This window comes from Cornus florida, unplaced genomic scaffold, assembly GCF_030987335.1.
Source record: "Cornus florida cultivar Cherokee Brave unplaced genomic scaffold, ASM3098733v1 CherokeeBrave_3.0.0_Hap2_Chr09, whole genome shotgun sequence".
In the NCBI taxonomy this organism is placed as follows: Eukaryota; Viridiplantae; Streptophyta; class Magnoliopsida; order Cornales; family Cornaceae; genus Cornus; species Cornus florida.
Window position 1 is genome coordinate 77387050 of NW_026775579.1, and position 16015 is coordinate 77403064.

The 16015-nt window shown below is 36.8% G+C and overlaps 1 protein-coding gene across 3 annotated transcripts; it reads right to left on the minus strand.

Annotated features, from left to right (window-relative positions):
- Positions 1-11519: 11519 nt before the first annotated feature.
- Positions 11520-15615, minus strand: LOC132274479 (putative wall-associated receptor kinase-like 16). Of its 3 annotated transcripts, XM_059775747.1 has the most exons (4): positions 15472-15615; positions 14170-15075; positions 13921-14085; positions 11520-12853 (listed from the first exon to the last, which is right to left on the minus strand). In XM_059775747.1, exons 2-4 carry the CDS (start codon positions 15053-15055, stop codon positions 11658-11660), a joined length of 2247 nt encoding a protein of 748 aa, XP_059631730.1. In that variant the 5' UTR covers positions 15056-15075; positions 15472-15615; the 3' UTR covers positions 11520-11657. The 3 variants fall into 3 exon arrangements, with proteins under 3 accessions (XP_059631730.1, XP_059631728.1, XP_059631731.1); XM_059775745.1 differs by lacking the exon at positions 15472-15615 and having other exon boundaries at positions 14170-15354; XM_059775748.1 differs by lacking the exons at positions 13921-14085; positions 15472-15615 and having other exon boundaries at positions 14170-15356.
- Positions 15616-16015: the final 400 nt, after the last annotated feature.

Here is a 16015-nt window from a genome sequence, read left to right on the forward strand (position 1 = left end):
TTTGGATTCCCCCATTGTAGTGTGAGGAGAAGGTCCCCATATGTCAGAGTGAACTAGGTCAAACGGAGCAGTAGTAATAGATGTGCTTTTATTGAAAGATAAAGCAGGTTGTTTTGCAAGTTGACAAGGTAAACAAGTTACATCATCATTTTTAACTAAACCTAATTGACCGGTTGACACTAAGGAGCGTAACGCTTAATAGATACATGACCTAATCGGGAATGCCAAAGGCTAAATAAGGGAGTAGAGGTTGCTGAAGCAACAGTGGAAACTACAGAGAGCCGATGAGAAGGAATGCAAATATGGATAAGCTCAAAGAGACGTCCCACTTTACGGCCTATCCCAAAGGTCTGCCCCATCTGTGGATCCTGTACATGACAACCAAAAGCGAAAAAAAAAAAATGACATTAAGTCTAAGTTCACATATCTGACCAACAGAGATAAGATTGATTGTAAGTTTTGGTATATGAAAGGTATTTGAGAGTGAGATATTGGGAGTGGAAATTTGACTGACGTGATTGACATGCAAGTGAGATCCATCAGCTGTATGAATTGTAGGTGAATTGATGGCAGGATGATGTTTAGAAAACAATGTAGAATCAGAGGTCATGTGATTACAGCAGTAAGAATAAAAAACTAAGAATTACCTGGGGAAACTGACATGGCAATGGAAGAAGGTGTACTATTATTGGAGATAATTTGTCTCAGAAGGGCCTCGATATCGTTGGTGGACATTTGTGCGACTGTAGAAGCAGGAGGATAATATCCCTCAGCGGTGGCAGCAGTGATGGAGGAAGATGGATGATTGTGTTTAGATGAAGAACCTTTAGAAGAATTGGTGCGAGATTGCCATTTTTTGGGATAGTCACTCTAGTAGTGACTTGGGCCTTTCTTGTGATAAAACTTGTAAACTCTGGTGGGACAGGTTATAAACATGATCTGTGTTGTGATAGTAGTTACACTCCCTTGGAGAGAAAAAGGATAACGTCAATTTCTTTCTTGGATAATGAGTAGCAAGAACTGCATCTGAAGCCGGAGGTTGAGATGTACTCAAACGAGTTTCTTCTGAAAGAAGCTCGGTTATAGCATCTTCTAAGGTAGACAGAGGATGCCGATGAAAGAGAGAGGCTCGAACAAGTTCAAATGATGGTTGAAGAGCCATGAGAAACATGATGACACGTTGCTGATCTCGATAGGTAGTAAACTTTGTAGCATCAGAAGCACACGACCAAGTGGGTTCAGAAAGAGATAGTTGATCCCAAATAAAATCCATTTCAGAGACAAAAGTACTAATAGATTGACCAACTTGTTGAGTTTCACTGTGAAGATTGGTCAGAAGTTGATATTGATGAGCGAGATTAGTGGGGTGTATCGGTGCTTCAAAACATTCTAGATAGATTTTGCAGAATCGAAATGACCAAATTCTATACTAATGGAAGAGATAGAGGTATTGCGAAACCAAGTGATAATCTGATGATTTTTGCTGTCCCATTCTTTAAGACGGTCACCATATTTTTCTTTTGTTTTAGTTTCCTCTCGCACGGGCTGGAGGATATCACCAGTGACAATGCGCCATAATTTTTTACCTTTGAGAAAGCTAGTCATAGCTTGGGTCCAAAGAATATAATTTGAACAGCCCTCCAATGTAGTGCCAATAGGATGAGAAATTTTGGACCGGTCCATAACTTGAAAATATATGAGACGTGTACTTGATTGATGAAGTGAGAAAATATATATATTTATATATAATATATATATTTTTATATATAAAATATATTTTAAATGCTATAATATAATATTATATATATATATATATATATATATATATTTAAGAAAAAATAATAATATATGCTGTCGGTGGAGTAATGGTATGGAGGGGTTCCAAAAAAAAGTAACTGTATGCAGAGCTGACCGGTCCGGTGTGGGAGAGATCTGGCAGAGAGGACGGACAGGTCACCGGCGACAGTGTAAACTTTGTTCTCTCTGTGTTAACTATTTCTATATTGGTGCTGATGGTGAAGGACAGAGGCGGCAGATGGAGCGACGGCAGAGAGCAGAGATCGGTGACTGCAGCAGAGCTCTGTGGCGGCAGGGAGCCGCGACGGCAGAGAGCAGTGACGGCAGAGAGCAGTGGCTGAATCACGGCTGAAACACTGGCTGAATCAGCAACGCCAGATGGGCAGCGGCTGAGGAACGCGTACAGGCTTCCTGTAGCAGTGGTGCGTGTTGCCTCTTCTGAAGAAGACGACCCAGTATTGGAATGATATTTGGTGGACTTTGCACAGTGGATGATGCAGAGAACACAGGCAGAGAGCAGCGGCAGATAGGCGGTGACACGATGTGAAAAAAGAAAAAAAATTAATAATTGATGGTGCAGATTTTTGATGAAGATCAGAGGTAGTACAGGACATCAATCGATGGCTTTGATACCATGTTGAATATAAGAAAGAGACAGAGAGAGATCGACAAGAGATATACAATGTATGTTCTGTATATTGAAGTATGTTTGGAACATGTACAAAGGAGCCTATTTATAGGCTATTGTGCAACCGCTATACAAATGTGATTAAGATATAATCACGGTAAGAATCACGGCAAGAATCGGTATACAGCTGTTATAATAAGATACACAGAATCTTTATATTAATAGAACTATCTGCTCTAGTACAGAATGACATACATCTAGTCCTTATTGTGTCATTGTCTCCATGAAGAGCTGCCATATTTGTAAGTGTATCACAACCAACAGTAGTGATCTTGTCATGTTTACTGGAAAGGGGAATTTTTTTAAATAAACAGATGCCCAGCTTTGATTGGATTGTTTCCCGTCATAACAAGTACGGGCTACAAAAGTATGAATGCGCAATTCATGAGCATCAAGGGATGTTAAGGACTTCGATGTTAGTGGCTTGTAATTGTGGTATGGGAGGGATGAAGGTGCGGTTACAAGTTATAAGAAAATCTTTATTCAATTAACAGCCCTCCTTTGTGCCAAAAGGGTACGTATGGAGTGCTTACATTCCCACAATATTCTTCACAATCGGATTGAATTGTTTGAGATGCTTTTGTTGTTGCTAGTGCTAGTACTGCTACTAACCACCATAGCAACACCAAATGCAGATGCTTCCTTTGCAAAGCCATAAGGGCTTCTCCTTATCTCAGGATCAAGTAATTAAATATTATTAGATCTAGCTTTGTCGTTCCTCAGTTTTGAGAGGAAGGACTGATTTTTGTACTAAATTTTTCATCTCTCTTTTTAGCCTGTATATATATATATATACACGAAATGTTTGGCCACAAAAATTCTCATTTGCAAGTTTGTATTAAAAAGTCTTTGGAAGGACTTATATTTTCATGCAAAGGAAGTTTCCGTGAAAGGATTGTTAGAAACGAGGGCATTAAAAACATAAACTTTGGATGAGATTTTGAATAGATTCCGCTAAAAATTTGTTGCCGATCTATAGACGAACGCGTTCCTCTCCGCAAGGAGATGAACATGGTATATTTACTTTCTCAAATCCGTTTCCGGGTGAATGAGAAATTAGCTCCAAAGTAAGGTATTTGATAAGTCTAAATGGCTTTGCAAAGTGTGGGAAATATTTGTCCCACATCTGAAAAATATTAAAATCAACAAGGCACCATAAGGCCTATATAAACCCCCCCTTGGGTTCATTCGAAAGCACTCCAATTCAGAATCCTTTTCTCTAATTCTGAATTCTCTCCTTCCTCTCTCTTATTCTATAAATGTATATGAGTTCGAGCCCTTATCTTTGGGTTTAAGCCTTAGTCAATCACTCCAAGTTCGAGTTAGAGAGTACTAAGCCGGTTCGCCTATTCCTTTGGTTTGCACTGCTACTACCGAAGATAGATGCTACTGAGTCTGTTAGTACCATAGCGGGGCGAATCTGTCTTAAGGATATATACATAGAATCAAATTCTAGCCTCGACTTCTAATCAAATTCTTTTATCTTATAGTTTTATTTTATTATATTAAACTATATATTATAAGTAATTATATATTGGGTTAATTACAACGACACCCCCTGAGGTTTGCCATATTGACAGTCATATACAACTTAGTCCTTTTTTGGACAAAGACACCCCTTAAGGTTGCAAACTTGAACAATGACGCTAAACACAGACTTAAGTTACATGAAATGTCTAATATGCCCTAAGAATATTTTAATCCTCACCTAAAATGACCAAACTATCCTTTCATCTCATCTTATCTCTCTCTCTCTCTCTCTCACACACACACACACAAACTACTCAATCACCCTCATCTTCTTCCACACCATCAAACCTCCAATCCGTACCAAAACCAAATTTTCTCTCTATCTCACACACACAAGCTTGCGATCTGGTGATCCTTCTTATTGATGATAGTGTTTCCATTGGAGTTGTCAGATCAGGAACTACAGAAGAACTGAGATAGGTCACCAGAAAACTTTGTTTAATTACCGGCGGCAGATTAAAATTGCAGTGAGAGAGAGATCGGCGGCGGCAGAGACGGACCTGTAATCAGGAGAGAAGTTATCTCTATTGTTTGCTCAACTCAGTAGAGAATATCAATGGCAGCAAGAAGTGAAATCGATGGCGGCAGCGATGGACGGAAGAGATCGGAGAAAGTTGAGGATATCAACAGTGGCAAGGAGTGAGATCGGCGGCGGCAGCAATGGATGGCAGAGATTGGAGAAGGTTGAGGAGGATCTTGGATCTATGAGCAGGGTTGGTGTGTTGGGTATCGGTCGAGGGTGATGTAGCAGACGCCGATGGTGTTGTCGATGCAGAGAGCAATGGCTGAGAGGCGGAGGTGGGTGAGGAGAGTTAGAAGTTGGATTGACTATGGATGGCTCAACCGTGGAGGACTCACGGCGGCTGGTGAGGGCTTCTCTTTGTTCGCCGCGAGATCCCCTTTTGAGGCGATCTCTGTGTTTTTTTTTTTTTTGGATGGTGTGATCTATATGTGTTGGGTTTGTGTGATTTATATGTGTTGGGTTTGTGTGATTTATATAGGTTTGGATGGCTTGGCTATAGATATATGTGTGTAATTTTGAGGTGCTGGGTTTGTGTGATGGTGGTGGAATGGAGAAGAAGATGGCCGTTGTGGAGGTTGTGGTGGTGGTGAGTGGTGGTGTCGAGTGAGTAGTGGTTGTGTATATTGGCCGGAATGAATGAGAAGATTGAAAAATTAGAAGAAGAAATGATTTTTTAGATTAAGGTAATTTGGTCATTTTATGTGATCAAAGGGTAAACATTTACTTTCATCATGTTTGGGGTTTCATTGTTCAAGTTTGTAACTTTAGGGGATGTCTTTGTCCAAAAAAGAGTTAAGTTGTATATGACTGTCAATATGGCAAACCTCAGGGGGTGTCATTGTAATTAACCCTTATATATTTATAGATTATTATTTTATAATAATAATTATATTTATATATATTATATTTTTAGATAATATTTAAATAAATAATACTATATAGTATATAGTATTAGACCATATTTTTGGACTACAAGGATGGCCACATCACATCGGCATCTTTGTCCCTTTAGAAAACATGGATTTTCTGCGGATGGAATTACATTTTTGCCGTGTTCGTTCCGAACACCCGATATATACTTTTTTTTTATATTTTTGTGACACGTGTTTGACATTTCATATATATGTGAACATAAATAAAAATTAAATTTTATTATTTTGGAGATTTAATAGACTATGAAGTGTTCAACATATGTTTTTCTTTAATAAAAATTATCATTATACATATAATGACAGGTGAAGCATAAAAATATTTATTTATTTATCACAAATTAGTATAATAACGATACATATGATATAAAAATTAGGGTAAAGTGTAAAAAAAACCCCTGAACTATGGGGGTTTTGCAACTAACCCCCCGAAACTATAAGAAACCCCCCTGAACTTTCAATTTGTTACAATTTGCCCACTTAGGCCACCAAAAGGAAAAAAGATGAAACTACCCTTTCAATATTCTTATAATATCAAACCAACCAATAATGGCTGATATTTATGTATTTTATAATTAATAATTAATAATTCTAAATTGCTTTAGCCATCGACATCTCCAAACCCTAACCCTCGAAGTGTTCAGAGCTATGCATCACTATGATCGAAGTGTTCAAAACGGCATCGAAGTGCGTGAAGGCCTGGTGCATCTCCATTGACGGGCCGCCAAGGTATGTGAAAACGGTGGTGATGCCCTCGCACTCGAGGGCCTCAATAAGAACGTCGGCACCCATTCTTGGTCGAGGGCCTCACCTGTAAATCCTTTTGCCACTGTCCTCTGTCCTCGCCGGAATGGTTTCAGACGGGTTTGGGGTTGGAAAAATCAGTTGTGTAGCCGACGCTTGGAGCTCGCCGGTGTGAGCTTGGTGTTGTCGACTGGTCTCAAAATGAACAGCACAAGCGATGAAAAAGAATATTAAAGTTGTTAGGTCTGAAGTTGGCTTATCGAAGTTGATGGTTGTCAAAGCTCAGTGGGTCTCGCTGGAATTTGTTTGGCCGGTAAGTTCAGTTACAGCGCCGCCAACCTTTTTGTTCATCACCGGTGAGGTTCATTCCAATTCACATGTGCTCACCGTTGAATCCTTACTTCCACGCCGTTTCGAGCTCACCATAAGCCCTTTTTACTACCTTATTGGGCATCCTCACGAGCTCGCCGACATTCTCGCCGTTCACTGTGGTCGCCGGTCCATTTTTGGTGGCTCATTCATGTCGTCCTCTCCACTATGCTTACCGGAGTCATTTCGTCAACCTCGCTGCCATCGCCGACCACACCCAGCTTACGTGCTCACCAGTAAATCCTTATGCCACCATCCTCTGTCCTCTCCGGATACTTCGCCAGCGCCGTTTCTAGATTCGTAGGCAGCAAAAAGGGAAATTTGGTTAAAGCCATGTTTGGCTTTGTTGCTAATTAAGGGCACTCTTATCCTTTCATGTTTCTAAGGGCAGTATGGCCTTTTAAAATATTTCAACAAATTTTAATGGCTAATTCTCACCGGACCTTGGCCGGATAGGGTGATCTGTAACTTTTTTGCATAGTTCAAAGGGTTTTCTGCAATTTTGGAAGTTTAAGGGGTTAGTTGCAAATTTTCCCAAAGTTCAGAGGGGGTTTTTTGCACTTTACCCTAAAAATTATTATAATAATGATATAATTTTAAATTTTAAATCATTTCAGAACAACTCTTAATATGAAAATAAAAAATGAATTAAAATTTTATAATACTATTACTCAAATAGATGTATATAAATAAAAATTCATATTTATAAATAATCGTGTCCACGTGTTACTCGTGTCTTACTTTTTAAAATTTTGAGATATCAACATATTCATGTCATATCATATCTGTGTAGCGTGTCAATGTTTAAGCTTCTTAGTTGTCCACACTTCAAAAGGAATACAAACACTTAAATGCTAGAATTCATTTGGTTAAGTTTAGACATGCTTTTGCAATTGTGGTATGCAGTTTTACATAAATGTCTATTTTTATTTTTGTAACACAAAAACCACTAAACAGATCATTAACCAAGTGTTTTCGATTCACACTCTGATGGTTGAATTGCTTAACAAATGGTGTTTGTTGACTCAGTTTTTTTCTCCCGATAAGAACACAATATAACGTGTATCTTAGGGCCCGTTTGGAAAGTGTTGTGTTTTGTAGTGTTTTGTATTAGCCTAGAATAGAACAAGTGTTTTGTAATGTGGTGTTCTGAAATGAGAATAAAATATGTTTGGTGACGAAAATTTGCGGTGAGAATTTTGGAACAGAAACATGGTAGAATATGTTTGGCAAGATATTTTGTTCCAAGAAATATGAGAACAAAACATGTTTAGCAGAGTAAAAGTGTAACCAAAATTAGTAAAACAAAAACATAAAATATGTTTGGTAAAGAGTGTTTCTAAATAATGTTTGCATCAATACATTATTTATAACTTTATTAAATATAAAGTAAAATTTAATTATTGTATAATTTTAATATACAATCAATTTAACTTTTCATATATATATATTGTTAAAAGTTTATCTTAGTTTTTTATAAAAACCAATAAAATATATTCTAAATTGTAAAATCTATGAATGTTGCATATTGTTTTGACAGTTGTAGAACACATTGTTTCACTATCGAACTGGAATAAACTTTTAACATATTACACATTACATGAGTTTGAAGATATTACAGACATAAGTTTCATAAATGTTGCATCATTTGTCAACAAGCACAATAAAATTCATGAAGTAAAATTGAACCAATATATTACATCATTTATCAACAGCCACAATAACCAATAACAACAACATGAGCAATAACGTAAATAATATAGTTATAGTAAAACAACAATAACAACCATAGATAATGTAGTTTTGCCGATTTTGTTAAGCTTGCATAATAACAACTACATCCTCCAACTCTTGTGTTGGCCTAAGAATTTTATCTAAAGGTCAATCTTATGTTTTCATGATTACAAACCATTAATGATGTTTAAGTACTAAATTCTTCATTGAGTGATATATAGATGATCAATATTCAATCCTCAATGATGAGCTAGAAGATCCATTCCAAGCATTCTAAGCACTTAAGCAATGGATTCAAGGAAACCTCAAAAGTTACAAGAAATCAAAAAAAAAAAAAAAAAAAAAAAAAAAAAACTCGAACTTCAAAGATCATTCAAGCATTTCAAAGAAAGAAAGCAAGACTTCATCAAGCCTAAACGATCATGGTCAAAGAATGAAGAAAAGGGTAAATAGGATGGTGAGAGCTTAAGAATTAATGTCAAAGTTTATTTGAATATATTTTGAAACTCAAAATTTTAGGATCATGTATACTCAATCTAAATTCAGTTTTTAATATGCCTAAAATTTACTCATGAACCTTATATATGCAAGCTACACATAATAGGAAGTGCATAGGACTCACTTAATTTCATTTTTAGTCTTGCACAGCAATGAAGCCACCTCCATTCAAGGTAGAGCTTGCTCTTTTCACTCCAGTAACCAATTTTGGTTTTTACAAAGCAATAGAGCAGCCTCTTTTCAAGTTGAGCCTGATCTTTTCAAGTTGAGCATGCTCTTTTCACTCCAGTAGCTAAAATAGGCTCGAGAAATAACTTTTTAGAGAAAGAGTCGCCTCCTATTTCTGGTAGCCGCCTCTACTTGAGGTAGAGCCTGCTCCACACAAAATGGAGCCGCCTCCTCTATTACATAGAGCAGGCTCCTTATGAGGGGTTTGAATTCCAAAGACAATTTTTGCATTTAATTCCTCCAACCACTTGAAAGAACATTCAAGAGCATTCAATAGTCATAAATTGTTTCTCTGAGCTTTCATTCATTTATCACTACATTCTCTTATCCTAGAACTTGAGCTTCATTAATATTCTTATCTACTCTAGTTGTGAGCTTACACTTGTACATCTAAATATTTAAAGAGATTCAATCTTGTATTTCAATTACAAACGTTGCTACAATCTTGTAAGGGTTGTTGTGACCCAAAAGAAGCCTAGGAGAAGGATGTTCTCCTAGCAAGAAAGAGAAGCAAAATGAAGCTATAATAGATAGAAAAATGAAGCAAATGCCAACAAACCCATATTGCAGAGAAAGCGATAGAAAATGGGCAAAAATCAAAATTTCATGAGAGATCAAATCATATTTTTTGACGAATCAAAGATTTAAAAATAGGCTTACTTACTATGCTAAGACCAGATCTTGAAGCTATAAATGGAATCCGATCACTGTCTTCACCAAATTCATTCCTGAAAATATTACACACACTCAGAAATCGTAAAACCCCATAACTCTGTAATTGTTCAAAACTCTGTTTGTATCTCGGATTTGGCTTTACATACCGAGATGAGAGAGATAAAGAAATAGACAGAGAGCTTGGGGAGAATTTGGGCAGAGAGAAAAGAATCCGAGAGTGGAGAGAGAGGCGATGAAGAGAGAGCTTGGCCCCTTCGCGAAGAACTCGCTGGAGTGACAAAAGGCCGATCTAAAGCCTGACGTTGTGCACTGTGTAGGAAAAGGTCGTCAATTTGCAGCACGGGAATCACCTCTGGATCGCCTCCGGAATCGCCGTTTGGAGAGCGCAAACAAACCCTAGAGTGTTGCAACTTTCCTTTTATACCTATGTTGGGTTGGGCCATTTTATTCCTTCCGCTGCAATTACTTTTGTAGCCCAAAAAAACTCCAAACAAACGAGAACACCAAAATGGTGTTTCAACCTTGAGCCCAAAATCCTGGAGTGTTCTGGTACTGTTGAAAACAAAATAAGCCGGCCCAAACATGTTTTGTTCTCAAAATGGGCTACTGTAACAGACCAGAAGTATTACAGAATACATGGAAACAATTCCCAAACAAGCCCTTAGTATGTCTTGCAACTTGGGGTGGACTTTTGAGGTCCTAAGAAGAAAATAAACCATATTACTTACCCTTTTTGCCTGTTGACTTTATTGTGGCCCTAGCTTTGATGCAATAAACACAAGAATAAAGAGATATATATATATATATATATATATATATATATATATATATATATTTATGATTTAACATTATACAAGTGTGATTCCAATTAATTCGTTAATTTTTTTTCTCTTCAAATACGCTATAACACATTAAGAATTGTATATTAAGCATTTTTATTCTGCAAATGAATCATAGAAGGGACACACCTTTGTTTTTTTTTTCTTTGAGAGAGAGATGGCAATGTTAATCATTTGGATTGAAGAACACTGAAACTTGCTCTTATAATTGTCGATTTACTTGTAGAACTTGAGGAATTAAAGTATACTTAAGTTTCCAAAAAACAAAAAGAGAAGAAAAGTCTACTTAAGTGAAAAGTATTTGGTCTCTGGCTACTTATTCTTATAAATCCAAGTCGAAGAAAAGTATACTTGAGGGAAAAGTATTTGGTCTACGGCTACCTATTCTTATAAACCCAAGTCTTTCTCCGTTCATATTCGTGAAACAAAAATCTCTAACAACGTAACCAACCCAAACACGTTTATTTATTTATTTTTAACTTTCTCATATAATTTCATATACACATAACAAACTCAACTGCTTTAGGCTATATATATATATATATGGTAAAACACGTGTTTGAAGCATGTGAGACAAAGTATGTGTATAACTATAAAGTAAAAAATTGTAAAGGATAAAAAATATATATATAAATAATTTTGCATTATTATTTAAAAACATAAATTATAAATAACATTGTGAAATAGAAATTACATTATTATTTAAAATTTCACTGCTGTCTTTGTTGTTAGTGGTGATACCATTAGCAGCAACACCAGCAAGCCAAAGCCAGACTGTCCAAGCAGCCGGGACCCGTTCAATATAATTTGAAGTAGGAAAAAAAAAAAAAAAAAAGTGGTAGTTTAATATATTAATATCAAATAATAGTTAACAATTTTTATTTAAAAATTACCATTATTTGAAAGCAATATGATGGCAATTATAAGTACACTGTTGTACAGATTAACTGTGGTCAAATGAAAAATGATCAAATCATACATCTTATTCATTTATTGGAAGAAAAAAAATACACATCTTATTTGTTTATTTAACATAATAAAACCGGTGCAATACATAATTTAAACAGAAAATAAAATGCAGTTGTATATCAAACACAAAGCCATCATCTCGGACCGCCTACTGAAATTAATACTTGATCCTTAATGCTATCATACCCGGCTGTTGTATTACCACCACCACCATAACCGTGATCCTCTGATTCACGGAGCAAGTACTCTCTCTCCTCTGAATTTACACCGGCACCAACCCATCCGTGCCTTTCCATCTTTCTCAGTCCCTCAAGTTCCGCTGCTACTTCCCTCATTGTAGGCCTTTCCTCACCTTTTAACATTAAGCACCTTTTTGCTACATTAGCTACTTCTCTAAGCTGCTCTGGATTTCCCTCTTGCACTACACAATCATCCAGAATTTGGAACAGTCGATCTTCTTTCAACAATGCTAGAAAATACATAGCTAGACTTCTCTCCTTCTCTGGCCCAGTGTGAGAAAGTGGCTTCTTTCCGGTGAGCAGCTCCACAAGAAGTACGCCGAAGCTATAAACATCACTTTTTTCAGTCAATTGATTTGTTTGCAAATATTCAGGATCCAAGTAACCAACGGTTCCCAACACCATAGTTGATACTTGAGTTTCATCGAGTGCAATCAACCTTGAAGCCCCAAAGTCAGACACCTTTGTGGTGAAATTATCATCCAAGAGTATGTTCATGGACTTGACATCTCTGTGAATGATGGGAACGGAAGTTGCACAATGCAAATACGATAACACTCCAGCAATTTCTGCAGCAATCCTTAGACGGATTTCCAGGGACATGACCGAGGTCTTTTCATTGCTATGTATGTGGTGATAAAGAGTGTCATTGGTGATGAATTCATATACCAATAATGGGACTTCTGTCTCTAGACAACAACCCAAGAGTTTTACCACATTCCTATGATTAATTTGAGAGAGTACAACCACCTCATTTATAAATTGGTCAATCTGAGTTCGATCCACCATTTTGGACTTCTTTATGGCAACTGTCCGGTTGTCTTTAAAAATTCCTTTGTAAACGGTACCAAAACCTCCTTGACCGACTATCCTACTTTCATCATAGTTGTTGGTGGCATCCTCAAGCTCCTTTGTAGTGAAGATTCTAATGGCATTGGCCGATATTTGCCTTTCATGGAGTTGTTGTTGTAGCAAAAAACCTCCATTTTGCCGAAAGAACTTTTCTTTGAGCATGACGAGCTTTCTTTGTTTGAATCCCCAGTACAACCAATTGCCTCCAATTAATAATACTGCGAAGCCAATGCTGATACCTACATTTGACCAAAGAATAAACTATGTATGTTTTAGTGAATGCAGCTCAACTCCTATGTTACCAAATTACATGATGTTTTGACCATTCTGAAGAAATATACACACATGGATCCATGTGTTGAAACATCAATGCCTAATTCTGAGTAAAACTAAAACTAAATACTGTTTGATTAATTTAAGCATCCCGGCCGTTAGCCAGTTATGCAAATTGACGAACCAAATTGTTTTGCGTTGTGTTTTATCTTTTTTTTTTGGTAAGTAAAAAAGAGAGACCAAATTGTTTTGCGTAATTTTGGAAGCCAAAACAATAATAACTAGGTTATGCTGGAAACTATTTACTTAGTGCATGCAAGAAAAAATTAGAAGACCAACGGGCTGTGGCCTAGCGGTATTAAACTCTTACTTCTCAAAGAGAGGTTAGGGGTTCGAGCTTCCGTGGAGGCATGTGTATGTGAGAGTACCAACTAGGAGAAAAAAAATAAATAAATAAAAATTTATTGGAAGCCAAAACAATAATAACTTCAAGTGATTATTATTTTGTACAAGTCCTAAAAATAAATTTAAAAACAAGAGTTAGAAGTTCTAGAGACGCATTTTAAAAGATAAATTTGGAAGAGTGCCATTTCTCAAAACTAGCTACAACCTATCAAAGTTGGGGGTTTCCGGCCCAAACAGTTCTAACATCGTTATTTTGGTTTTATAAACCTATGAATATTTTCTATTTAAAAACAATAAAAGTACAATGAATATTATTGTCAATTCAAGCCATTGATAAATTGACAAAACTAACCAGGAAAGTCAGAATTATTTAGACATTGAACAGGCCAGTGTAATTCACCCAAACTTAATTCTATTAACAACAAACTGAAGCTAGGCCCTAGTTTGCAACCGAAAGCTAAGGAAGGTCAGGGCCCTATATGCATAACATGGGAGTATTGAAAATTACAAAAAGACAGGTATTCCATATATCTTTTGCGACCCCGACTGTAAGGAAATGTTCTCTCTCTCTCTTGATAAGGTTGGAAGCAATTATTGTTAGTGTGTAAAAATATATATACAGACTTACCGAGCGACACCTTTGTCAATAATAATGGGTCTATAGTGCAGCCCTCTCCATCTCTTTTGCCGTCCCCTTTATACCACTTTGGACACGAACACTTATAACTGCCGAGTTTGTTATGACAACTATTGGTGCAGTTATTGAGGGTTGAATCCGTACATTCATCAATATCTGAAAATGATCAAACTGATAATTAAAGCATGACGATAACAAAAGAAGTTTTGAGCAACATAAGAAAAAAGTTGTCAAAAATACCTTGGCAACCATTGGGAAAAGGCAAATATGGGTTTCCTCTGTAACCTTGAGGGCAGTTGCAGCGATACCCTGGACCATTACTGGACTCATTGCAGACACTTTCCTTTGGACATGCATAATTGGATGAGTTCTTTTGAGCTTCTTCGCATGTTAGATTGCCAACTGCCCAGTCCAGCACAGTGGGAACAACTCTTCTGTATTGAAGATCCTTGAGATGGGCTGTAGAGAAGTTATAAGCATCTTCTTCCACCAGGAAAGAATAACTGCATGGACTGAAGTCCCATATCCTGCTGTGGTTAAATAAGCTTCCAACGCTGCTATTAAAGACCAAAAGCCCTTCTGGGATGAGGCTTTGGCAGCATCCTATACCGGAGCAAACCCCGTCCCTTGTACTATTTTCATCAGTACAGAATGACAAGCACCCAGCCATTATAAGGTCGTCTCCTTGGAAAGCTATGGCGTTGGCAAAGGTGTCACAACCAACAGCAGTGAACTTGTTTCGGGTATAGGAAAAAGGGAAAAATGGTAAAGTAGTATAGGAAATATTATCGTCTGTCGTGTGGCCCAGGGAGTCATAACACCTAATAGCTATAAAAGTATGGATGCGCAATTCATGAGCATCAATGGATATGTTTAGGACTTCGACAGTAGAGCTGTTTAGTAGCTGTGCTTTGGGAGGGTTGACACTGTGGTCACAAGTTATCAGAAAATCTTTATTGAAGTAACAGCCCTCGCTTGTGCCAAACGGGTATGGAATGCTTACATCCCCACAATATTCATCACAATCGGATCGAATTGTTTGAGATGCTTTTGTTGTTGCTAGTGCTAGTACTGCTACTAAACACCATAGCAACACCATTTGCAGATGCTTCCTTTGCAAACCCATGAGGGCCTCTCTTTCTCTCTCTGGATCAAGTAATTAAGAATTATATATGAGATCTAGCTTTGTCTTTCCTCAGTTTTGAGGGGAAGGACTGATTGTTGTACTATATTTTTCATCTTTCTTTTTTTCATATATGAAGATGAGAACACGGAAAGATAGCATTGACTCACCCAAAATGAAGTCTTTGGAAGGACTTCTATTGTTATGCAAAGGAAGTTGCCATGAAAGGATGGTGATTTGGTGAAATTCATGCTATATATTTTTTTTATAGATATTTTGTCCTTCGCAATCTTTTGAAATGAAAAGTATAAAAAGTATTAAAAAAACTAGTCTAACTCAAAATTTTCAAAGTATTATTAATTAGCTTGTTTTGATACCATTATTGGAGATGAGAACACGGAAAGATAGCATCGACTTACCCCAAAATGAAGTCTTTGGAAGGACTTCTATTGTTATGCAAAGGAAGTTGCCATGAAAGGATGGTGATGACACCACATCTCTGTCCACTCTTCAAAAGGAATACTAACGCTTTAAATGTTAATTAGTGGATTGAGAAACAGCCAAAGCGCCCTCTTGACAAATTAAACTTGCTCTTATAGTTGTCAATTTACTTGTAGAACTTGAAGAATTAAAGTCTATTTAAGAGAAAAGTATTTGGTGTTTGGCTACATGTCCTTATAAACCCAACTTATTTTCATTCACGTTCAATGTGAGACAAAAATCTCTAACAATGTAATCAATTCAAACACGTTAATTTTTATTAACTTCGTCCTATAATTTCTTATACTCATAACCAACTCAACTTCATTAGGCCGGATATATATATATATATATATATATATATATATATATATATATATATATATTAGTAAACCACATGTGTGATGCCATTAGTCGAGGTGTGTGAATAACTCTCGTAGCTTTGCATGATAAGTTTCAGAAATTTTGCATCTAAATGCAAGT